The sequence below is a fragment of the Cheilinus undulatus genome, linkage group 11 (assembly GCF_018320785.1).
Source record: "Cheilinus undulatus linkage group 11, ASM1832078v1, whole genome shotgun sequence".
NCBI classification, from domain to species: domain Eukaryota; kingdom Metazoa; phylum Chordata; class Actinopteri; order Labriformes; family Labridae; genus Cheilinus; species Cheilinus undulatus.
The window spans coordinates 46,476,871-46,502,572 of NC_054875.1; the positions used below are offsets into that span (position 1 = coordinate 46,476,871).

General features: G+C 37.3%; 2 protein-coding genes across 2 annotated transcripts in view; both read right to left on the bottom strand.

The window, feature by feature from the left end:
• On the bottom strand, nucleotides 1-5,039 carry rps21 (ribosomal protein S21). The gene is made up of 6 exons (XM_041799858.1): nucleotides 4,939-5,039; nucleotides 4,423-4,505; nucleotides 4,159-4,222; nucleotides 2,321-2,392; nucleotides 450-505; nucleotides 1-142 (listed from the first exon to the last, which is right to left on the bottom strand). Exons 2-6 carry the CDS (start codon nucleotides 4,470-4,472, stop codon nucleotides 133-135), a joined length of 252 nt encoding a protein of 83 aa, XP_041655792.1. The 5' UTR covers nucleotides 4,473-4,505; nucleotides 4,939-5,039; the 3' UTR covers nucleotides 1-132.
• Nucleotides 5,040-20,030: 14,991 nt separating this feature from the next.
• LOC121517405 (cryptochrome-1-like) overlaps nucleotides 20,031-25,702 on the bottom strand; it is a 58,164-nt gene continuing 52,492 nt past the window's right edge. Inside the window, exon 15 of the mRNA XM_041799130.1 lies at nucleotides 20,031-25,612. Within this exon, the coding sequence (XP_041655064.1) occupies nucleotides 25,604-25,612 (9 nt within the window). The 3' untranslated portion in view covers nucleotides 20,031-25,603. The remainder of the gene's footprint in view (nucleotides 25,613-25,702) is intronic.

Sequence of the window (25,702 nt, forward strand, 5' to 3'; positions counted from 1 at the left end):
TGGTGATGTTAGCTGTGTGAAATCATCTGAATCTGTTTGTAAATCAACAGATGAGATTTATAGAAAGTCATACAGTGTTTTGTTTTTTTTTTAAACATTTTTATTGTACAAATTTTCCAAAGCTCCAACTCCTCAGAAGTTCCTGCAAGAAGGGAAGAGAGGAGAGGTGTTAGTCAAAATAAATATTCAAACCAAATACATCCTTCCTGCATTGTCCCAAAAATGAGGTTTATACAGAGTAGTTTCTCAAAATCATTACTGGACAACAAATTAAAACAAATCAAATTTAAAGCAGAACTTTGCTTCCACTAAAACTATAAAAAAAACTACAATACTGCATCTTAAAATGCCTCACTGACAGTTTTTGGTCATCCTTGTTGATATATGCCAGTGTACTGTACAATACCACATCATTACAAAAAGATTACAGATGAATAATCGAGACTTACTTTGCAACAACGCTGTCGTTCTTTGCCAGCCTCAGGATGGAGTCATCAGACTCACCCTATAAAGAGAAAAACAAAATCATCAGCACAAAAGCTTTGTGTTTATCAGATCCTCACTCATGACAGAGGCAGCAGTGCAACTGTCACCAAAGACATCTGCCAGGGATGTTCCCAGGAAAAACTCGAGTCTAAAGATTTTCAGTTTAACTTCAAATGGACAGAAAACACATGCAGTCTAATCGAGAGTTTATTCTTGACTAGATATTAGAATAGGAAGAACCTCTGGGATCAAGTTAAGATGGTCTTAGATTAAAAGAAAAACTGCTGAAAAAAGGCTCAGAATTTTAAATTAAGGGCAAAAGGAGTGGTTAAGTCTTAACTCGCTTCCTTTAAGTATCTCAATAAAACAATTAATCCTCCCTGAATCTTACATGTGACACTGGATGTCATGTAGGAGGTGCAGAACCGACAAATTACCTTACAATTTAAATAACGATGTGTAAAACACAGAAAAATAAGTTTTGGTCAAGATTTTTAAGCTACTTTGATGCTGTTAGCTAAAAGCTAAAACAATTTCTAAGTGGAAGCCTGATCTAAAAATAAAAATCTTTTTAAAAAAGCAAGGAGGCTGGTCATCAGTCTGGAAAAAGCATGTTGACCCAAGACAAGCCTGGATGTTGATAAATGCGTAAACCACAGTGAGCACCATTATCCACAAATGGAGAAAACTCTTAACTGTGTAGAACCTTCCTAGGAGTGGCTGGATTATCAAGAGCTTCCACATGTGCAGACTTTTTTTTGGCTTTTTCATACATTCATGCTATCACAAGATACTGAATTTGTATGGATCACCCATTTTTCTAAAGATACATGCATACAATTACTTAAAATTTAAATAAAAACAAGGTAATTTGGTAAGCTTTATGCTGAAACCAAACTAATGTTTATAAAATCCTAACGATGTAAATCTGCAAACATCTATTTTTGGATGTTCATGGCTGTGCTCCACTATGCTTCAGGTATAATCGGGGTCCCTGGTCTCTGGCACCTGTATTTTGGGGGTCATGGGCTGAAAAGTTTGAGAACCCCTGTACTAGAACCATAAGCATTTAGGGAAAAAGTCACGATTATTGTGCTGGTCTCACTAAAACAGGACCTTCAAGATGCATATTAACACTTTATCACTGCAAACTGTAATTCCTCAAAGCCAGAAGACTTGTTCCTAGAAAAAGCAGCTGTTGGTTAATTTTCTCCTGCATGTATGCACCTGAATTAGATCCAAATTGAACAAAGCGTTCTGCACATGCTCCACATCCTGAGCACTTAACTGGGCATGAGCGCTATACAAATAAAGTTTACTTACTTACTTACACAAAATGTACAAAGCTGTAAGAGTGATTAGTGTGTTTTCTGTGTTCATACAATCAGTTAGCTGCTTGCTAACTTGTCAACACCAACAGGTCCAATACTAACAAGCTGAGTCACCATATTGCCCCCTAACCTAGCAGAGTCTGCAGCTCGATCAGATTCAACTGTAAACAGTTAACACTCAACTGTTTCACATGACCAAAGAAAAATAACATGACATGTGCAGCACTGCGATGAAGGCATGCAAGGGTAAATAAAGCCCGTGTTCACACATTCTGAGATGAGAAGTTAGCAAGTAAATTTGCAAACATAACAGGCAAAGACAAAAAAAAAGCAACATTTTATTGTTTTGCTTTTGAGCTACAGGTAAACGACTTTTGGATGCTTAAAAAAGCGAATTTAAACTGCTGCCGTCAGCATGACTGAGATCCTTGCAAACTTTCAGGCAACCCATCCCCTCAGAAAGACATTTCATTATCTTATGAAAGCCAACAAAAAAGACTCACCATTCTGCGGATGGCTCCACAGATAGCGTAGGTCTTGAACTGACCATTGAAGCGACCAGTCACCTTGTCAACCTGCAAAGGAAAGAGAGAAACACAAAATAAGGACAGAATCTCTAAAACCAAGTCCTGCACATGAGAAAACTGCAGCTAGTCATGCTGGGTGGTGTTGAAACATGTCGATTATTTATGAGGATTGATATCACTTAATAAACAAAACCTGACTGGTTATTAATACAGCCCTGTAGAGGGTTAGGGTTAACCTAACCCTAACCCCCTTAAAAACAACTTTGGTACTTATAAATCACTGACAAATTTTAACAAGTGCAGTATGAGAAATTGGTTTGTTTACTTTGCCTTTACAAATGTTAAATTACACGAGCAGCAAAGATAGCACAGGAGACTTAAAGCATCCTGTAGTGATGCATTACTGTACTTTTACAATTATTTAAATGATACGTTTACTATAAGTAAAAAATGTTAAAACGATTTCTGATACAGATGTAACCATTGCGCAGATTTTAATCACAACTTACTCTAGCTTAAACTCTGTCACGTGTGACCATGGAAACGGATCAGTTTGTTTACCCAGAAAAGAAATATCTTGTTTAATTCAGCAGTTAAGTGCCCCAGATGCAAGCAGCAAATTAACAGAACATAACCGATAAACACCAGCTAGTGCCACATTATGTGCAGGTGGACGCTATTTTTCAATGATACATTTCTAATCCTGTTTAATTGCCTTTTCTATTCTTTTATAATCCAATGTTACTTTGTCTTTGCGCCCCTACAACACTCAAAGTCACCCTCTGGGGATCATTTAAGTCATGGGTGTCAAATCTGGCCCGTGATACAGTTACACCCGGCCCACAGGTTCATATCATATTTCTATTATAACTAGCTCACCAGTATTAGGGCTGCAGATTTCATCCACTATAAAAATGTAAATTTAACCTTGATGATTTAAAATATCCTTGTTCAGTCGTAAAAAACTGAAAAACTAAAGAGTAAAAATTTATCAGATAAAAAGTCTGGGATGTGGGGAAAAATAATGTGGATTTTCATTTCATACTTTCAATATTGCATCTCAGAATTACGATTTAAACTTGATTTTGACTTTTTATTTCATAACTTAACCTTTTCAATAAATAATTTTAACTTTTATCACAAATTTTGACCTTTTGATTCATAAATTTAAGTCACATTTTCAACTTTTTAACTAAATTTGTAAAATTTCATCACGTTTGATCTTCCAAGTCTTAACTTTGGCTTTTAATCTCATATTTTTACCTGTTGGGCTCAGATTTTAGGATTTGAACTCATATTTTGACCTCATTATTTTGACTTTCTATCTTAATATTTACTTATTACAGGTCAAAAAATGTTTTTATAACATTTTTACCTTTTGAACTCATTCATTCAATTTTACTAATATCAGAGTTTGAGCTCTTAAACTTGTCAATTTGACTTTTTATAAATTTCAAAAGTTTTTTTGCCCATAATTTATCACTAGTGAAAATGAGTTGACAGTTTATGGTTTAACGTTGACCCTGTTAGGCCCTCAGGTTAGACCTAAATCCAGAATCCGGCCCCTTGGGTGGTTGAGGTTGACACCCCTGATTTATTTAAGTATCACCTCAGCTCTTGTTCTCATCAACTTTAATTCATGTCTAAAAGGAAATGCACCCATATAAATATCAACACAGGAGTGAGTTCAGAGATTTACCCAAGCACTACTGAACACTGAAACACACAAAAACCATAAAACACGTTTAACAAGGGTTCAAGCCAGATGAAGAATGCCGTTTACACATTAAAATAATGTAATATTTGTGTTTTACCTCAGCAATGTTGATCTGGATGGAGGCATGGTCCTTAGCTCCAATGATTCTGTTGCTAGCAGAGCTGCAAAACACAGATACGGTCAACAATCATGTATTTCTTTTCTTATTTTACCAAATTATATTGTTCTTCACAGAAAAACGGCTCATACATGTGCGAGCAGCCTCAGTTAGTTTGTACACTAGTGTTGAAAGTAAATTTAGCTCCCATCAGATATAACCTTTAATCCATCCTCTATCCAGCACCTGTAGAAGACTACTCACCATTTACGTGGGACGTAGAGGTCCACAAATTCACCAGCGTCGTTCTGCATATTTGAAGGTTGATCAGGAAGTCGCCTACAAACCTGGAGGACAAAAAATAAATCAAGTTTTACCGACATCTGTCGCTGCTGTGAGTTTTCCGACTGTCTAAAGAGCTTCACATACGAATAGACAGTTTATTAAACTGCCGCAAGCCTCGAAACAATGTAAGACATCCATTGGTTGTGATTAACAAAATATTTCCACTAATTTACCAAAACGCATAGCACACATCTCAGTTAGCCGGCTAGCACATCAGTTAGCATGCGGAGCTAACATTACGGCAGCATGTGGCTGCTTAGACACCCGACAACCGCCTGCTCTTTACACTAAACCTCAGCCATGAAACACGGCTCAGTTTTAATTTACAGCTACAAAAAATTGTTAAATTAATAAAACTAAAATAAAATTACAGCATCGTGAGAAAATAACACGTATTTGAGACATTTTCAACACGAGAGCTCGACAGAAACCTACCGTCTGCGATAAATGGCCGACAGGAAAGGGAGAGGATCCAACCCGGAAGTGAAAATATTGTCTGTGAGTATGACGTGGCCATCTGCTGGAATTTGGCAGGTACTACAACAGGGGAGCCAGCCAGAAGTAACGATAAAAAAATAAAAATAAAAATAAAATAAAATAAAATGATTAATTTATCAATAATTAAAAATAATATTACAAAATTTAAAAAGCTGATGATGATGTGTTCTGAGAAAATACTTCATCACACATAGCAGACACCACTGTGCCATAATGGGAAATAGATTTACATGAAAACATCTGTAAAAAGGTGTTCCCAACTAGGGATTTATTGGGGCACTGATAAAGGTATTAATAAGTATTCTTATTTGTATTTTGTTATTGTTTCAACCCAAATGTAAGTATTTGTACTTGGTCTGAAAAGTTGTGGTACATTTGTGAATACCTTTTCTTAATGGTATGGGCTACAGAGTTGCCTTAAACAACACTATTTCATTGACTTGAATGACTTTAAAACCATGATTAAGGATAATTTGATCTAACCTTGCAAAGCAGATGGATTGAAGTCAGTAATTTTGGCACAACCTCACCAGCTTCCAAGGTGCATGGAGGATGAAGAAAGTCTTACACGTAACAGCAATCCTCAGCAACACTTGTAGTTTAGAGAACAACTTTATTAGACAGACGCATTTCAGCTTGTAGCCTCTTAACGGGTTCCCTGATGAAGGGTACAAGCTGAAATGTGTCAATGTAACAAAGTTGTTCTATAAACTACATTTCTGGAGATTTCTTTTTTCTAAAGCAGATGGACTGGCCAGATTCCATGTCTGTCTTCAGGCACATCCATCTTGAAAAGATCCAATCTGAAACGACTGCCAGATCTGAAATTGCCCTTGATCAATCAGTGTCATTTGAGGAGAATCAGGCTGTAGCTATGGTTGTGGTTTAGTTTGCACTAGAAGCTGATAGTAATGGCTGCCCCCTGTGTAACATTTAGCTCAGATGTAGCTGTAGTATAGCACCAGTTTTATCAGAACTGGACCACGTATCTTTATCAAATTAAGGGCAAGGAACAGCACTGAAAGCTTTTTTAATTAGAAGATATTTTTGCTCTTCTCCCAACCTGCTTCAGCATGAGTTTGCAATCGTTATGGGCAAGGCTTAGCTGTATTGTAAGCCAGGGAATATAATGGCTGCCTCCAGTGTAGCGATTAGCTCAGATATAGCTTTAGTATAGTGGCAGCTTCATCAGAACTGGGCCACATTTCTTTATCAAAACAAGAGCAAACAGCCAAACTGAAAGCTTCTCTTGGCAGAGATGTTTTTTGTGCTTTTCCCAACAGGCCTCGGCATGAGTTTTATTCACCAACAAGCTCCACTGTTCATAAATTACAACAGCGTCTAACTGTCAAGCTTAGGTTACTACCGGAGCCACGCATGCCTAATATCTTATTTTGTCCTGTTGCTCTGATTGGCCTGTAATGAATGTGACAGACAGAATGTTCATCCAATCACCTTCAAGATGTTGTTTGAAAAGTCCTGCCCTTACCGAACACTTTGTATGGGAGATTGCCCAGATGAATATTAGATATATTCTATGCAATGGATATATGAAACAGTCTATCTGGTGAGTCATTTCACATTTAATTGATTTGATTGATTTATTATTGTCTGATGTCTGGTGGCCATGGCTACATTGTAACAGAGATTTTTATAGTTCAGTGAGAATTTTTGGGGTTAAATAAATGTTTAAAAAATTCAAAGCACACTACTAGCCTGCAAGTATTACTTTTTTATTACAGATTAAGATACATTTTTAAAATGCATATCACATCATGTAAACAGACTCTGCAAACATGTGGTCTCAGACCAAACAGAAAATATTTTCTAACCAGAAAAGAATTACAGAAAGCTCCCCACAGTTGAAACATAATTATCAAAGTCCTTGGCACTCAGTGTCAGATCACACAATAACTTTTACAAAAAGTAAACAATTGATGTATTTAATGTCAATCCTTTTCTTAACTTATTATTAATTGGTACATGTTTGTGTCTGTGATTATAGCCCTATTCACACTTGCACACAACCCCTGAAAATCTCCTAAATTTACCAAAATGAGCTGCATGTGTGAATACAACCAGCTGAATTTTCTCCAAAACCTTACACTGAATTTTCTCTGCTAGCCCCCCTCATGTCTTCCCCTCCCAGACCAGTCAGGACATTTTCTGGGTATGCTGCATGTGTGAAAAGGGCTCCTTAATAGCACCAAATTTTGTTTCCACATTATGATCAAAGCTTACGAATACATCAGAATAATATTGTCCTAATGATAACAATGGATCCATGTGAGAAGCAGATAAATGCAAAGAAAATAATGCTAAATAATACCCTTAAAAACATTTTGTTCTGAGAAAAGTCACCATGTGTATAAAAATGTCACAGAGTAATGTCACAGACATACCTGTGGTCATAAACATTTATAAAATGAAATAATGTTTTGCCTTTCATAAAGGATAGGTTATCATAAAAATATAATTATATTGCATTTTATTAAAATAGGTTTTGGGAAAATAAAAGGTGATTCCAAAGGAACCGTTTGTTAAAACTAGTCATAATGATTTAATAACCGCTCCCTTTGCTAGTTTTGCTACTGTTACTCTAACTAATGCGACAGCACCTAAATCTAAACGATTGTTATTGTTGTTGTTGACTGACACAGGTACAGCCAACTGCCAGGTTGTAGGGACACTTGCACCAGTGGTAACTGGTGTTGTGTCGAACCGTCTTGTAGACTGAAATCTTGAGGAAGATGGGCTTGGCGACCATGCCCTCCACAGTGCAGCTTTTGCATACAGCATGCTGGATGACCTCGGGCTCCCTGCCTTCTGTAGAATTCTTCCTGAAAACAAAGACATGCAAATGTATCAGCAAAGAAAACATCTTACAATATGATGATATCAATGCTTGTGCGTTGGACCAGTAGCATTGGTGCTAGCATGCTAGTAAACAGTAACTTTATTTTGGAGCTGAGGAGTGTAGCTATTGGTGGGTTCTGATGTTCATATTAATTGTTTTTGCCACTTTTTAACCTCTGTCAATCACTGTTTTTGGATATATTTCCACAATTGTTTCTATATTAGACCTACTTTGCCACTTTTAGCCATTTTCATCACTTTTTTAACTGCTTTTCACCATTTTACTGCCCTTTTGTAAACAATATTTGCTGCTTTATCCCCCTTTCTTTGCCTCTTTAAACAATTTTTTCTCTTTAAGCCTATTTTTTGCCACTTTTCACCAATTTTTGCCACTTTATAACCGATTTTAACCATTGTTACCACCCTTTTATTGCAACTTTAATCCAAATCTTGCCACTTATTACACATTTTTGCCAATTTAAGACATGCTGCCATTTTTGCCACTTTTAACCCATTTTTGAAGGTGGCGCTCACAACATTTGAGGTCACTGTGACCTTTGATCTTGCTCCTTCAAAATGGCCTCAGTTCATCCACAAGTCTGAGTGGATATTTTTACAAACTTTGAAGAAAACCCTAAAAGTGTCATTGAGATATTGCATTCACAACATTAGGTCAGATGGATGGAGGGCAGACAATACATAACACATAACAAGCCTCCTGCCCTGGCAATTACTGCCTTGCAGGCAATCAAATATTTCTACTCAAAAAGCCTGATGACTCTTTGTTATAAATGTCTGCATCACAGATGGCTTTAAAACTTTAGAACAACAACCAGAAAGTAAACTCACTTGATGGTCCAGGGTGCACATGAAGAGTGCTGAAGGTCCAACACGTGCTGGAACTGTACCAGGGTAATGTTAGTAGCTAGTGAGCAGGGGTATTTACAGATAGGGCTGCCGTATACTGTCCCCATCAGCGCTGCCAACACCTGGAAATGAAAATAAAGACATTAAGTCACACATTATGAAAGTCTGCAGGCCACTCTAACCAAACAAACGACTGAAAAATGACCTTTGAAAAATCAGTAATCTGTTGGAAAAATGTACGTGCACACCACACTGATTAAAACTTTCTCAGACCATCACAGAAGGTGGAACTGCAGTAGAGTATGGATAAAGCAGGAATCAGTATGTTAACATTGAAGTGTTCCTTTTCGGTGCCAGTTTTCAAACATTTAAAAATAATCGGCTTTATAGTTATTTATTTGCATTTAATCCCATATATGGACAATACCAGAAGGATTGCATGACAGGTAAATCTAATATCATAATAGATATTAAAATGTACTAAACTGGACAAGCGCACATTTACTCCAGTTTACAAACAAGACCACCTTATACTAAACTCAGGAAATAAACCAGGATATGAAGTGGAATATCTTAAAATGTATCCCTTTGACATAGACGGGACAGACCAAAAATATAACAGAAGTACTATCTCAAAATAAAACCCCAGATATAAACTGGACTGGTACAGTATATAGCCCAGGATATAAACTGGACTAGTCTAAATTAGGCCCTGGGATTTATAACAGACTACCCCAAAATATACCCAAGACATAAAATGGACTAGCCCCACCAAAAAACCCGGGTTATGAACTAGACTAGCCCAAAATATATTCTCAGATATAAAATGGACTAATCCACAATAAACCCTTAGATGTAAACTGATATCAACTAAACTATCCCAAAATATGCCAGAGTATAAAACTTGGTTAGCACAGAATTATATTATTATCTGGACAAGCCCCCCCCCCAAAAAATAACCCAGGATGCAGACTGGACTAGTTCAAAAATATACCCTGGGATGTTAACTAGTATGTCAAAATATACCCCAATATATGCATTTTAGTCACAAGATAAAAGTGGAATATAAACTAAACTAGTTCAAAATATAACCCAGGATAAAACTGGCAAGCAAGGAATAGAACCAAGGATATAACTGGACTGTCTTAAAAAACATGTGAACTCTTATAGCTTGAAATATACCCCAGGATATAAACTGTAGTAGTCCTAAATACTTCCTAGAATATCAGATGGTCCAGCCCAAAATACAACCCAGGATATGAACTCAGCTAAACTAAAATTTATCTTAAAGATTATGTCCTGGATATAAACAGTAATAGCTCAAAATACACCCCAGAACATAAACTTAAGTAGTCCAAAATATATATCCCAGATTATTAAATTGACTAGCCTAAAATATAACACAAGATATAAACTGCACTAGACCGAAATATATCCAAGACTGAAACTGGGCTAGTCCAAAATATACCCAGTATATGAACTGAATTAACTCAACATATGCACCAGAATATAAACTGGACTGGCCCAAAATATACCTATATAATATAGTATAATATAATATAATATAATATAATATAATATAATATAATATAATATAATATAATTTGGTGGGAGGCTCATTTAGGACTCTACATCTGGTCTGCACATCTCGTAATGTCTCAAAGCATTAACATGCAAAGCAAAACCAACCGAACCAAAAACAGACTAGTAAATAATGTTTAAAAGACAAAAGCCTTACTTTTTCATGCTTTTACATTAATGCATTCCTCTTCTAGCCTTTCCTCCAAAGCAGAAGCACTTTTTAGGTATTCTACTTTAAATCAACTTAGGCATTAAAACTCTTTAAAAGGGCAAAAATTCAAGAGCCACAGGTGCAATACATAATGTTACAATGACACTGGCAGTACTCACCAAAAGAAGAGTGAATTTCATGCTGAAGCAGATGCCTTGGAGGCGGGATGAGACCGTCTGCTGTCTTGTGTGAAGTCTGAGTGGCAGGTTGGTTTCCTCTTTCACAGAGTTGCCTGTGTGTACCTGTCCAGAGTACCTTTGCTGTTTTTATTCTCTTCTGTATCACAGCGTTGATGACTAAACAGCACATTTGCATTTGGAGAGGGGAGGGGAAAATGTAGGCGGTTGTCTCAGGCCAAAAGCAAAACAATGACATCATAACTGTGTGTTTTTGTGTGATGTATTCTGTTAATCATAATTGTATATACTACTATTAGGGCATTTTTAACTCAAAGGAAACCTGGCTATATTCCAGTAAAAATGAATGAGTTTGATCATTCTTTAGCTGTCTTAATGTTAGCATTCAAGAATATAAAAAGCTAACAGTAATATGGTAGAACATTAATATGTGATGCATTGGGAGCTCATTTTCTGTAAGCGAAACATGCAAGTTACACAAATCTAATAGTAAGTGAAAATAACTGTCTAATTTTGATTACAATCACCTAATGTCTATATCTATATACAGTTTGCTGTAAAAATAAAAGTAATTAAGTGCTCTGTACTGCATTTAAGTCTACTGTACTATAGTAAACAAGTATGCAATTTACAACACACTGCGTGTTTTACACAATACGAACAAGACATTAGGTGTTTGCTCGCTAATATTCCATTTAAGTAGCAAATGTTATCATTAGCTTGGGATTTGGGGAGAAATAGCTCTCTTTGTGGGATAGCAAATTGCTAACAAGTATTATTACTTTGAAATATGATCTATTTTTTGTTTCCATTTCTGGAGCTTATCTCAGCTGTCAAAGTGAAAGAAGGATTTTATTCAAAAACCAGACAATTTTAGTCTAGACAAATGCATGCATTACTTACCACTACTCACCTTGGTTTTTTTTTTTTTAAACTCTGACTGTGTTGTTTCATCCTGATGGGGCAGATTACTATACCACAAACCACAACAACCGCACTTAAACCTCTCGAGAGTAACTCCCAGTGTAGTGTATCGGGAGATCACAAGCTTCTGATACAGAGATTCCCTTGAATTTGACTCTGGGAAGCCCAGACACTCCCACGCCCCCACTTTCATGCCCCCACACGTGAGGCTTTCCCTTTGCACGGTGGACTGACGTATTGCAGCCTGCAGCCTGTTGCCTCCCACATTGTCTTGTTTTACAGCTCCTGTTGAATCTTGTTCTTGCTTGCCCAGTTTCTTTTATCCAAACAAGCCAAATAAGTATGAATAAAATCTCCGGTAAATCCCCTCTATTCTATATTAAATACTTTTTAAAAACTATCAATTCAAAAACCTTACTAAAAATGAGGTATGCAACAGCTTTTCAATGAGCAGTCGAGCCCATGTGGAGTTTGCAAGAAACTCCTCATGAAAGCCAAGCTGATCCAGGAGCTCAGTCAGAGTGACCATCAGGTTCTTTGTCTCCTCTGTTTACTAAGATCCTTCCCCCCATTGTTCAGTTTGGCCAGGTGACCAGCTCTTGGAAGAGTCCTGATTGCAGCCCTCCCTGGATCTGTGCCTGTCAACAATCCTGTCTCTGAGCTCTGCAGGCAATTCCTTTGACCCCGTGGCTTGGTTTTTGTCCTGATATGCATTGTCAGCTGTGAGGCCTTCTGTCACAAGGAGGGTAAGAAACAGAAGGTCATTGCTAAAGAAGCTGGCTATTCACAGAGCCCTGCATCCAAGGACATTAATGGAAAGTTGAATGGAAGGTCAAAAAAAAAAAAAGTGCACCAACGACAGGTATGACCACAGCCTTGAGAGGATTGTGAAACAAAGCCCATTCAAGAATTTTAGGGAGCTTCCCAAAGAGTGGTCCATGTCCAGGTCCATGTCCTGGAGTCAGATCCAGGACATGGACCACGACTGTCACATTCCTTATGTCAACCCACTCTTGAAGCAGAATCAATGTCAGAGGCGTCTTACCTGGGCTAAGGACCAAAACGACTGAACTGTTGCTCAGTGGTCCAAATTCCTCTTTTCAGATGAAAGTACATTTCATTTGCAAATCAAGGTCCCAGAGTCTGGCGGAAGAGGGGCGAGGCACAGAATCCAAGTTGCTTAAGGTCCACCGTGAAGCTGGGGAGCCATGTCATCTCCTGGCTGTTGGTCCTCTGTGTTTTATCAGGTCAAAGGTCAATGCAGGTCTACCAGGAAGTTTTAGGCTCCGTCCACACAGAGATGAAAATGAGATATTGCCGTTTTGTTTTGAAAACGTTTTCTGTAAAGACAGAGTCGTTTCAGGAACCACTGAAACGACTGAAAACACTGTAGTGCATATGCCAAGCCTGTATGTGGCGCTGTAATGCTGCCAAGGAAATCCACCAAAGGAGAAGAAGGAGATCACAGAAAACTGACACAAACTTTCTTCTAGGTGCCCTTCTAGTTGTTCTCAGTGTTGGATTTAAGGACATATGGTGTATGCGTTTCACGGTGGTGGTACAGAGCATCAGATTTTGCTGTAAAAGCCATAACAAGCTCAGTAGCTTCTGCAGCACGAACACAACCCTGTAGTCTGCCATTAATGTTTTGGTAGGATGCGCACAGGCGCCTTAGGGGAGATATGCTACGTGTGACGTAATCGTTTCAAGAAAGATGTGGATAGCCATCCACATGGAGATGAAACGGTAGTCGTTTACAGATTTATGCTCTCTGGGACCTGTTTACAAAAAGTATCATTTACAGTCACTCAAAATGCCGTTTCTGTGTGGGTGAAACACCGATCCGACATAAAACTTTTGCGTACAGACCTGATCTGTTTCTGTGTGGACGAGGCCTTGGAGCACTTCATACTTCCCTCTGCGGACAAGCTTTATGGAGATACTGATTTAATTTCCAGCAGGACTTGGCACCTGCCCACACTGCCAAAAGTATCAACACCTGGTTTAAAGATCATGGTATCCCTGTGCTTGATCAGTCAGCAAACCCCACAGAGACTCTACCAGACCAGACCCAACAATGCAGAAGAGCTGAAGGCCACTATCAGAGCAACGTGGGCTTCATAACACCTCAGCAGTGCCACGGACTGATCGCCTCCATGCCACGCCGCATTGCTGCAGTCATTCATGCCAAAGGAGCCCAGACCAAGTATTGAGTGCTGGACATGTTCATACTTTTAGTAGTCCAACATTTCTGTTTTCTATTATTGGTTTTAAATAATATACTCTAATTTTCAGGGATACTAAATTTAAGTTTTTTTTATTACTTTTTCAATTAAATAACTGAAATAAATCAACTTTTTATGATATTCAAGTTTACTGAGAGCACCTGTAGGCTGGCTATGACCAGGTCTTGATGTGGTGATCACATGAGCAACGTGACATTCGTGGTGTTTGGATAGCATCTTTGTAAGCAAGCTAACGTAATTTAGCATACGTGTTATTGAACATAAAACACCACATTGTATTTCATGGTCTGAAATCATGCCCTACCTTTTCTACAGAAAGACGGCCATCTCTGGATTGGTATTTATCCCAAGCACAGAGCGAAGCTCCCTCCGTTTCTCAAATGCTCCACCGATATTTACCCTCGATTTCCCCCTGCGTCAGTCAAGCTCTTGTTTAGCTTGGCGGGCTTCAGCAGATAAAACTATCTTGGTTTTTTTATGTTTACGCTGAGTTTGTGTGGATGTCTGTGTTGTACTAGCCAGTCGTTTTACTCCTGGAAGCAGCCTTCTCCATTGCCATTTCTTTCCATTCTACACGCCTTAGCCGGGTATAAACAGAGCGGGGGGGCGCATGTACTACTTAGCACCCTACGTTACATCCATTGAGATTTTGCGGAAAATTCGGCCCGAACTCTTTACAGATAAATGAATCCACAGGCTTACACAGGCGAACAAGGAAGAAATAAATAGCCTGGTTCTTCACTTTGGGATAAGTGCGCACCATTATATACTCAAAAATGGGAAGTGTGAAAGCAGAAAACGTACATATTGCCCCTTTAAAAGTGATGAAAGATTCTGGTTTGCACCCCCAGTGGACGCCAGCTACTCGCCAAGCATTCTGGGAGCCTGGAGCAGCATGAGTCTGGAAGGCTTCAGCACTTTTTAACATCTTTTCTCTCTCAATGCCTGAAATGCCAAAAAGATAGTAGGCAACAGAAGAGAACAGAGCACAGAGCTCCAGCGGATCGCCACTTGGACATGTTCAGTGGGGGATGCACCGTTAGACACATGGATTTGCAAGGACTAAGGGGTCACAAAGGAGTCCAGCTGGTGCCTCTGGCCATCAATAAGCATCCAGGCCTCACAAGAGTACATTAGACCAGGAGATCTTGCACAACTTCTCCTGGACTCCCACACTCTCACCATTCAGAAACAGCTTCAACACTTGGTTTAATATTCTGAATCATGCCTTTCACAGTTTTATAAATAGGACTGACGTGATCTGACTTGAACCTACAGAAGTAAAGATCAGAGATATGTTTCTGATGAAAATGCAGGCGTTTCTTTTTGCTTCTTGGTTATAATTATGAAGGTGGGCAGCTCTTAATGCTGTTGTATTGCTACAACAGCTATATTGCTTGGGGGCTATCTGACTTTCCCACTCTGCTTTATGCACTCAGTGTCAAAGCAAAACTTGATTGATGATGATGAAATATCTCACACATGGCAGTGAGTCAGTGCTTTCTCTTTTGATTTTTACAACCACCAGCATCAGTCTTAAGCACAGGGAGCCAACAAGATCAAACATGTCGAAGCGGGATGGGCCAACAGGGATTTAAAAATAAAGACTGAAGGAATGCATCTGCAAATAGCAATCAATTTTCATAGGTGTGGAAATCCTTCCCTGCTTCTTCAGCTTCTTTTTTCTAATTTGCATTATGAAATTCCGGGGGAAGACCTCAGGTGGCATAATCAAAAGACATGGATGTGGGTGGATGGGGAGTACGGGGTGTCGGCGTAGTGAAACAAAGGAAACACCTACATTATGCAAAGTGCCTCCCACATTGCTGCTGTTGAACTGTTGGGATGTTTGTCCATAATGTGGGCTGGAGTGTTGCTCTTGGAGCATGCAGACAGGGACTCGCTCTGCAAACATCCACAGGGAAAGCAGTTCCACACCTGTGCCACTGTTTGTCCTCATAGAAACTAAGCATGAAGGCTGCTCAGTGAGGCCTCTGCTGGATGTTCCCTGACAAAATTAAGTCACTTACACAAAATGTCAAAGACGTTGAAGTTTCTAGTTTGTACTTGAAATCAGTAATCTCATGATCCAACCAGTCACAACCAGTTAAAGGTACATGTCAAAAAATTAGAATATCATGAAAGTTCAATATTTTCGTCACTCATTTCAGAAAATGAAACCTATTTATTATATAGACTCATTACACATAGAGTGAAATATTTAAGCCTTTATTTCTTGAATTGTTGATGATCATGGCTTACCTCCATGCCACGCTGCACTGATGCAGTAATTCATGCTAAAGGAGGCCCAACCAAGTATTGAGTGCATAGAAATGACTTTTCAGAAGCCTGACATTTCTGTATAAAAATCCTTTTTTTATCTTGATCTTTTGATGTCAAAGAATAAAATAGGAGGAATTGAAATAACCTTAAGGAAAGAATACATTTATTAACTGCAAAAACTGCACCCCCCCCCCCCCCCCCAAAAAAACACAACAAATGTCCAAATGTGTTAAAAGTGGAAAAAATGGTATAGCGGCAGCAAAAACAGGCTTAGAAAGAAATAAAAGGGCAGAGACAGACAAAAAAAAAAAAAAAAACTGGCAAAGTTAAAATTGGCAAAGAAAAAAAGTTAAACATGGCCAAAAATTAGGGGAAAAGTTTCAGCATTGGTTAAATTAGACGAAAATGGGATAGCAGCAAAAACTGGCTGAGCAAGGTAAAGAGGGGCAATAATGGACAGAAAAAAATTGGTGAAAAGCGGTTAAAAAGTGGCATAAATAATAATAATAATATTACATTTTATTTACAATAAAAACAGTAGATAAAAGAAAACAGTATAAAGTGGGACAAAGTAATTATAAAGAATAGGCCATTCTGAACAGGTGGGTTTTGAGTCTGGATTGAAGGAGAGGGAGAGAGTCAATGTTCTGGATGTCTGGTGGGAGTGAGTTCCAGAGTTGGGGACCAGAGCAGCTGAAAGCTCTGCTCCCCACGGTGCTGGGGGCCTCCAGCCAAGGAAGCCAGCAGAACCACATCATTTTCAAAAAGCAGAGATGAAATTCTGGGGTCCCCGAACCGGAAACCCTCCTCCCCCCAGCTCAGAATCTGAGACAACCCTGGCAGAGGCCAACATGTACTGGAAACGTGTCCGACTTTGTGCTGAGGACGCAGACACAGCTCTCACCTTGGTCATACAGGGACCTGATGGCTCGTCTCAGGGGCCCTGGGACCCCATATTCCTGCAGTACCCCCCCCCCCCATATGACCTCACTAGGGACATGATCATAGGCCTTCGCAAAATCTACAAAACACATGTAGATTGGATGAGCAAACTCCCATGCCCCCTCAAGAAATCCTGCAAGGGTAAAGAGCTACATATCCTATAAAGCATTTTGTTGCTTTAAAGGTTATATACCCTGTCCAATATTGTCCCAACTTTTTTTGGAATCAGGGTTGTACTATTTATAGTGCTGGTACTAGCCTGAACTGCTATATTGTACCTTCAGTGGCTCACCTCTGTAATCTTTAAACAGTTGCATCATAAATGCATCATAAATGTGTGGGAGGCATCAGAGCCAACTACGTAACGGTTTTGTTGTTACTTGGCGGTTTCCAAGGTAGTGCTACTTTGTCCTTAAATCTCACCGTTAATCTCTCACGTGAACGTTGCTATCCTCACCAAACTAAATCAACCCGTTAAACCCACAAAAGAGGCCTGTTCCTCAGCCAGTGAGTCACAGACGTGGTCTTCTGAAATGTCAAATCCCTTTCTCTTTTCTGAATCCTAATCCTTCTCTTTGCTGAACTCCACTTTGATTGGCTGTTTTCAGCATCCAGTAGTGAAGTAAGACAGTGTAGCAGCATCATGACTAGAGCATGACTCAAAGTTTGCTGGAGAGTTTCTTCTGAAGGTCGATGCTTCTTTAGTTTAACAAGTCCAAAAACTTACGAGTAATATTGTAAAGTTTTCAAGTTTAAAAAGTCTGAAACTTTTGACGTCATAAAGTTGTATTTTTATGGGAAACTAGACTCAGAAAACCCCGGCTCCATCAGTCGTCTCCATGGTGACAGCGCCTTTTCTTCTTAGAAGAAGTTTCTCAGAAGTTTGGATGCTGGTGATAATGTGATGATTCTGAAACTTCTCTCAAACATTCTGTCATAATCCTCGTAATTTTGAGTTTTTTCTCATTAGTACAATTTTATAATTTGAAAAATTCTCCGTCTTTTATTTCTCATAGACTGATGAGTTTTAAAATGTGAACATTTGGAGTATTTTTCTTTTAAAGTTATTAGTTTTTAATTTTTTCATAAATTTTTACCTTTCCTAACTTTTGACTAGTTAGCTAGTTGAAATGGGAAACATGAATTTATTTCTTTTTAATTAGAAAATACTTTTTTTATACAATAAATACATCTTTGACTTTAAAATCTCAAGTCTAAGCTTTGGTTCTTGGAAATTTACAAATTTTAAAATGAAAAAAAATGGGAGTTTTCCTTTGAATTTCTTAGTTTTAAAATTGGTTGTTCATGAATTATTTTCTTCATAAATTTACAACTTTAAATGATCAACTATAAATTTTAGTTCACACAAATTTATGAGATTTCAAATTAAAAAATGTAGAGTTTTATCTTATGGCTTTATTAGGTTTTAAATAAGAAAGGAGTAAAATGTATTCTCACAAATTTAAGACTTTAAAATCTCAATTATACATTTTGGTTCTCAAAAAGTGATAAGTTTAAAATCAGAAATATAGAGTTATTTCTTTTAAATTAGAAGAATTTATTTTTCCTTCTCAGAAATTCACAACTTTAAATCTAAATTTTGGTCCTTGAAAATGTACCAGAATCAAAAAGAAAAAGTTGGAGTTTTACTTCTAATAGGTTTATTAGGTTGTAAATGAGAAAGTCAAAATATTTTTCTCTCATAAAATTCATGTGTTTTCAAGTAAGAAATTTAAAATTATTATTTTTTTTTTCATGAATATTTAAAGTAAAAACTCAGTTTTAAGATTTGGTTCTAATAGTTCTGAGAAAACAAATTTAAAAATATATATATTTTTAAGGTTTTTTAAATTGAAATTTTCATTTTTTTTCTCTTAAGTTTACATCTTTAAAATATCAGTTCTAAATTTTCATTTACTGAAATTTACCAGTTTTCAAATTAGAAAATTTGAGTGTTTCCTTATGGCTTTATTTGGTTTCAAATTAGAAAGCCATGATTTTTTTTTTTTTTTTTTGCCACATCTGTTTTCACTGTTTTCCCCATTCATTTTCACCACTTGAAACATTTTTGCAACTTCAAACCCATTTCAGCCACTTTTTAATCCCATTCCAACTCCTTTTCTGCCCATGTCTTCTACTTTTAAGGCATTTTTGTCACTTTTGAACCATTTTCCACTGCTTTTTTAACCTGTTTTTTTATTTCTAAACTAATTCTTGTTGCCACTATAGGCCCTTTTCACCACATTGAATGCTCATTTTATCCACATTTCACTTCACTCATTTATTATGACGATTTGCCAGTTTAACCCATTTCTTCCACTATCTGCTTATTTTTCTGCCTCCGTCACACCATTTTTGCCTCTTTAAACCAACTAGTCCTAATTTTTAATGCCATTTCACCACCCTTTATGCCACTTTTAAGCCAAAATTACCACTGTTAACCCCTTTTACCACTTTTTATAGCTTTTTTTTGCAACTTTAACCAATTTTTGCCACTTATAACCTGTTTCTGCTACTTTTTCTATTTTTTTGCCATTTTAAACCCATTTTTGTTTTAAAGCAAACATATTTACATTTTTAAGAAGGCTGCATACTAAGGTAAAAATTTATAATAAGATATTGCTTGCTTTGATAAGAGTGGTTATTATTCAGGTTAAAAAATACAATGCGGATATCACAGCTCACCTCCATAGGCCCACGGTTTGGCTGGGGCCCAGAAAACTCCCCCTTTACCCCACCCCATTGGCGGCCTTGTCTGCACACTATTCCTCAATGTTGATGGCTATGTTCATCCATTCTCAGGTACAGTGGGGGTCCCGGTCTCTGACACCTTTATTTTGGGGCTTGCAGGGTGAAATGGTTGAGAGCCCTTGCTCTATAAACAGTTGTGGAAAAAGACTCCCCATAAACTCTATTTACTAATCAGTGAACCAACATTAAAGAATTTAATTTCACTGTTAAAGAACACGACACAAAAAGGTGTCAAGTTGTAACAATTTTAATTTCCTGTCATGAACTTGATCAAGCACAAGAAAGCCTTTCACAACACAAGGAGAGACAGAGCAGTAATATAACAGAGATGATAGATGGCATCTGTTCTCACCTCCATGTCACAGGAGGGAGAACAAAACAAAGCAGACAAAAATAAAGCGAGAATAAAAACTTGGTTCAACTTTTTTCTTTTTTTTTTTTTTCATAGTGATAAAAGCGACAAAAACTAACAACGTTCAAATCCTCTGGAGAACAGACAGAATTATAATACAAAACACTACAATACTTTTTATCTCCCGCTCCCTCCCCTTTACCCCCCCGATACATTACTCCTGAAGCCGAGGGCAGTAAAATCACAGATGGACAAATATCGAGTACTGTACACAGACACCAGTCACCACGGCTCCACTGAAACCAGAACTTTCTTAGGAGAGTGGCTGCAAACCGCCATTGGACGTCTACAGCCCCAATCTGCAGGTGCGTTTTTACAAATACACTCTGTCGATGAAGTCTAAACACTAGGATGGCTCTAAATGCCAGTGAAAGATGGTTCAGCCAATTTAATGTGTCTTTATCTCTTGGGATTTTATATCAGAAGCTGTGTTAAAAAAATCTTCCTTTAATTTTTGGTTCTATTTGGGCCGCTCTTATTTTGGCATCTTTGCACAGGAAATCCTCTCATATTGAGCTTGGCTCCCAAATTCTGAGTAAAGCAACAAGTGCAGCTCCAAAAAGCCAATTAAAAGTCAATAATGACAACAGTGTTTTATGCAGATTGAGGCTTTAGAATCAGTTCTCTCCTGTCTAACCATTTAGAAGGCTGTGTGTGTTTGGAGTTAGTGTTTTTTTTTTATTTATTTGCATTTCTGATGAGTGGTTTTTGTGTGTATATGGGCGCATGTGTTTATTTGGATGCACCGTAAAACTTCAAATAAAGGCGAACCCCGATTCAAATGTGCAGTATGTGAACTCCTCCACCAGGGGGCTCGCAATCAAAACAATAACAAAGGATGATGTCAAGAGTAGTGGGTGCTCTAAATGAAGGCATAAAAAGCCCAAAAATAAATCTTTAAAAAATAAAAATAAACATGTTAATTTCAGAAATGACCCTCCAGACACAGGGCATTGCAGTAGGTTTAAAGTAATGCAATCCTAAGCATTAGTTTTGCTGCGATTAATCTGGTTTAATCGTCAATCAAGACTGTAATTCATCAAATGTATCATTCCTGATATACTGAAAGCTCTGTTTAGAAAATGTTTGGTCTACTTGTCATCACTTTGTGGTGTTTTCATGACTTTGAATGATTTAAGAAATCCTAATCACAATTTTTGATGTGATTAATCAAAGTTAATCGACATAAAGACAGTTACTAATCGAATTTAATATTTCAAGTGGACTGACAGCTCTAATTTACCATATTTCAATATGTCATCACTTTGCTGTGTTCTGATGAGTCTGTATGGTGTTAGGCATAATGAGCACATTTTTGATGCGATTAATTGAGATTAATCAACAATAAAAACTGTAATTGATCATTTATCAGTATTTTTTAGGGACTGCCAACTTTAATTTTTATACATTTGGTAAACATGTTAATGCTTTGTGGTGTTAACAGAGTCTGAATGGTGTTTGCAATCCTAATTACAGTTTTTTATGCAATTAATCAAGATTAATTATTGATAAAACCTGTATGTAATCGTGATTTGTATTTTTTAAGACTTACAGAACTTATTTATGCACGATTGGTCTGCCAATAATTTATGGGGTTTTGTTGGTGGTGTTAGCAATCATAATCAGAATTTTTGATGTGATTAATTAAGGTTAATTAACAATGAAGCCTGTGATTGAGTAAAATTAATAATTTTGATACACTGAGAGCACTAGCTTATGCATGTTTGGTCAACATGTCAGTACTTTGTGGTGTATCAATAGGTTTAAATTGTGTCTGCAATACTAATCACATTTTTATGCAATTAATCAAGATTAATCAACTAAAAAGTCTGTAACTTATCAAATTTAATACCTTTGATATAGTTACAGCTCTGGTTTATACATTTGGTCAACATGTCCATACTTTGTAGGGTTTTGATGGTATTAGCATTCCTAATCACAATATTTGATGAAAATAATCAAGATTAATCAACAATAAAAACTGTTATTTATCAAATTTAATACCGTTGATAGATTTATAGCTCTAATTCATAGATGTTTGGACAACATGTCAGTACTTTGTGGGGGGTTTGATGAGTTGAACTGTGTTAACAATCCAAATCCCAATATTTGATTAATCAAGATTAATCAATGATAAAGACTGTAATTATCAAATTGACTATCTTTGACAGACTGACAGCTCTAGTTTATACTTTTTCAGTCTACATGCCATCATTTTATAGAGGTTTGATCAGTTTGGTTAACGTTAGCAAGCCTAATAAACATTTTTTTGTTGTGATTAAATCAAGATTAGTTACTCATAAAGACTGTAATTTATTGGGATTTGTATTTTTGAGTGACAAAGGATTTCTCTGGCTTTGGTAACAGGAGTATTTAAATAAGGAAAAGGTAGAAGTTTTTATGGGGTTTAAACATTGCATTGCAAAAAGTCTGCATACTGTGCCTTTATTTGAAGTTTAACTTTATGTATGAGTGTGATGTGTTCCTGTGTTTTTTTAAGTGTGTTTCAGGAGTTACTTCCAGTGCTACAGTCTGTTTTAATGTATAAAAGACCTGTGCTGGAACATGTTTCATGAGTGTATGCACTTCAAGCTTCCTTACATACATTGCCTTAACAATCAAGAATAAAGACTGATTTGTAATCAGTGATTTTTTATTTGTTTCTTACGTTTGAATCATTTATTTGCTTTTGCAAGCTAATGAGTTCTTCCATCTGAACTTTATAAAGACTCCAAACAGCTACAGGAGCGTTCATCATTGGAGAACTCCAGAAGAAGTTTCCAGCTTGGTATTTTATCATTTTTTAAGTGCTGCTCAAGTTAAACCTGATGCAAAACAGATTAAAATGAGCTGGGGACGTGTAAACGCGACACCTTCTAATTTGACTTTTTAATCTGTATCTACATAAAAAAAAACAAAAAAACAAAAAAAAAAAACAAAACAAAACAAAACTATAAGAATAAAGAAAGAAGGACAGACTAGACTGAATGATTTGGTGTGATTTTAAAGATTCCAGTGAGTTTGTGAACTTTGCGGTGTTTTCTCAGTAAACTTAAATGTAAATAAATGTTTGTAGAAGTTGTGCTGTGTGTATGTGAAGGGAACAGGGTATTAACATCAGCGTGGGTGTATTTTACAGAGGGATTTTCATACATTCTCTGGTTTATTCGACTGCATTCATCTCACCAGGAGTAAAGGTGATAATGGAGGAGGGACTGGACTTCAGATCATCTTCCCAACGCTGTTGCACAATCCTCCTAACTTTACATTTTGCGACCCTTCTCTGGTCTTTAATCCCCTCGTGCATTTCCAGGCTGCAAAATGTGGCGCGTATCCCTACATAAATATAGCTGAACTCCTTGTACAGTAGCAGAAATCCTTCATGAGGAGGGTTCATTGTTTCTGAGGAATGTTGCTTTCTGTTTCCGTCACAGAAATAGTTCGGCTCATTTGGATCAGATGCCGTCGCCCGTCTTCTATTTGTGTCGACTCAACTTGTTTTTTTTTCTCCCACCTTTTTCTTTTGCAAGTTTTTGGTTTTTATAAGAAATCTTAAAAAATATAACACCGATGAGAGAGTTTGCAGCCACCTGCCTGCGTTGTGATCTGGAGGACAAAATTCCTCTAGGGAATTTGCCACAGCAGTGTTGGGTTACAACTTTCGGTCTTATCTTACCAAAAATTTTTCAGTAATGTGAGAAGTTTTTACATGGGGTAAACAGAAAGGTGAAAATGTGACTGGTTTCGAGCAGATTTCGAGTGAAATCAATGGTATTTTCCAAGAGTCCACTGAAAGTTTGCCAAAAACGTAACGCATGATGTAGAGAAAAATGATGTAAATAAAATTCTCTGTAATCATCCTACCTACCCCCTCGATAAAAACACAGGAAAAGAAGCTTTCAGCTACATGTCTATCTTTATATTTAGCTCATGGACGTTACACAATCCACCTCCTACAAAAAGAGCTACAAAAGGACTCCTTTACCCACAATGCCACATTCTCAAATGGCAGTTTTATAGCCAGAGACACAGAAAACTCCTAATTTATCTACGACAACACACTGTAAACTTGTTTTTAAAGACTACGTATTGTATGTCTTCAATAATCAAGGGTTTGCCTGGACACTTTATCAAATCAATATCATTAAAATCAGTTTGGGGGGATTTATATTTATATTTTTGTCCATATAAAAGACTCAGAATTAAATTGAGTCACATTAAAGCTTGAGGCTAAGTTTTAGTCATTGTTCTTATTGAAGATACTTAAAAACCAAAGGTTTATTTCATTTTAACTCGCTTTGTATGAACTTATCTCTGTTGATTTGCTTGTCTAGTTTGACATCTTATCTGCAAGTTGTAAAGAAAGAGTCCAGATATAAAGAGGCGTACCTTTTGCAAGTGTTCACAAAGAGGGGCATAGCATCACTTCTTATGTATATTTCAGGGGTTGATTGTGTATTTTGTGTGTGTTTTATGTCTGAAAAAAAAACACAAAAATCCCTCTTTTTAGCTGCCGATATAGATAAATGATTACATGTTCCAGCCAGGCAGTGATAAGTGTTCCCATTAGTTCAACTGTCAAGTGCTTAATTTGTGTTGCAGTGCTTGCAGAAAATGATATTTACATCTAAACTAGAGCTGAGAATTAACGCTGATGTCCCTGAATCAACCTGGTGGGCTGGTATTGTGAACACATGTAGTGTTTTTATCTGTCGAAATAACCTGTTTTCATTTGAAATTCATTTTCCAGATTTATTTTAAGGGTTGTGTTTAAAAATCTTATTTACAAACACTTCATAAACATAGAAATATCAGTGGTTTAAAAAGCTTTTTTCCCCATGTAAGGACCAGGACATATATTCTAAGTCAAACTGACGTGTACGATGAGGACATTTGGCGTGACGTCACGTATACCCGACAGTATTAGTCTCTTTTTACACGACGGAGCTTTATCTGCAGTTTAAAAAACAGCTAAATATACTATTACTTACATTTATAGCTGCTTCATACTATACAGTATATACTGGCTGGTGGTCGCAGTTTAAGACAGTAATGTAGTTTCTCCTATATATATATATACCTCTATATATTTATATTTGTACAAAAATGTGTTTGAGGCGGTTTAGTTTCCCCGTAAAAGGTCCTCCAGATAAAAAAGATGCATCAGGAGCCCACAAAAGAAAAAAAAAATCACATTTTCACCTTTGTGTTTGCACCCCGGGGAGTTTCTAGTAAAACTGTGATCAGTGTTTGAGTGATTGAAGAAGAGGCAGTCGCATGGAGCTGCGCGTTCGGAGGACAGGTGACCATGATGGGATTTCCTCTCTCTCTCTCACTGCCGGCTAGATGGTGACTCAAATCTGGATTCAAGCTGGACTCAAAGATGTCCACTCTATGTAGTCTGCAAAAAAAGAAGACAAAAAAAAAGGCCATTCAGTCAGGAACACTTGGCGGAGAAGGGTCTGTTTGAAAGATGCTTTCTGGGCTAGTC

What these genes read in the sequence shown, in the direction of transcription:
- rps21 (XM_041799858.1), bottom strand. Translation starts at nt 4,472, where the DNA reads ATGCAGAACGACGCTGGTGAATTTGTGGACCTCTACGTCCCACGTAAA. An exon ending in TCCAGATCAACATTGCTGAG is followed by an intron (nt 2,393 to 4,158) that starts GTAAAACACAAA and finishes TTTCCTTTGCAG; the next exon opens with GTTGACAAGGTGACTGGTCG. An exon ending in GTGGAGCCATCCGCAGAATG is followed by an intron (nt 506 to 2,320) that starts GTGAGTCTTTTT and finishes TTCTCTTTATAG; the next exon opens with GGTGAGTCTGATGACTCCAT.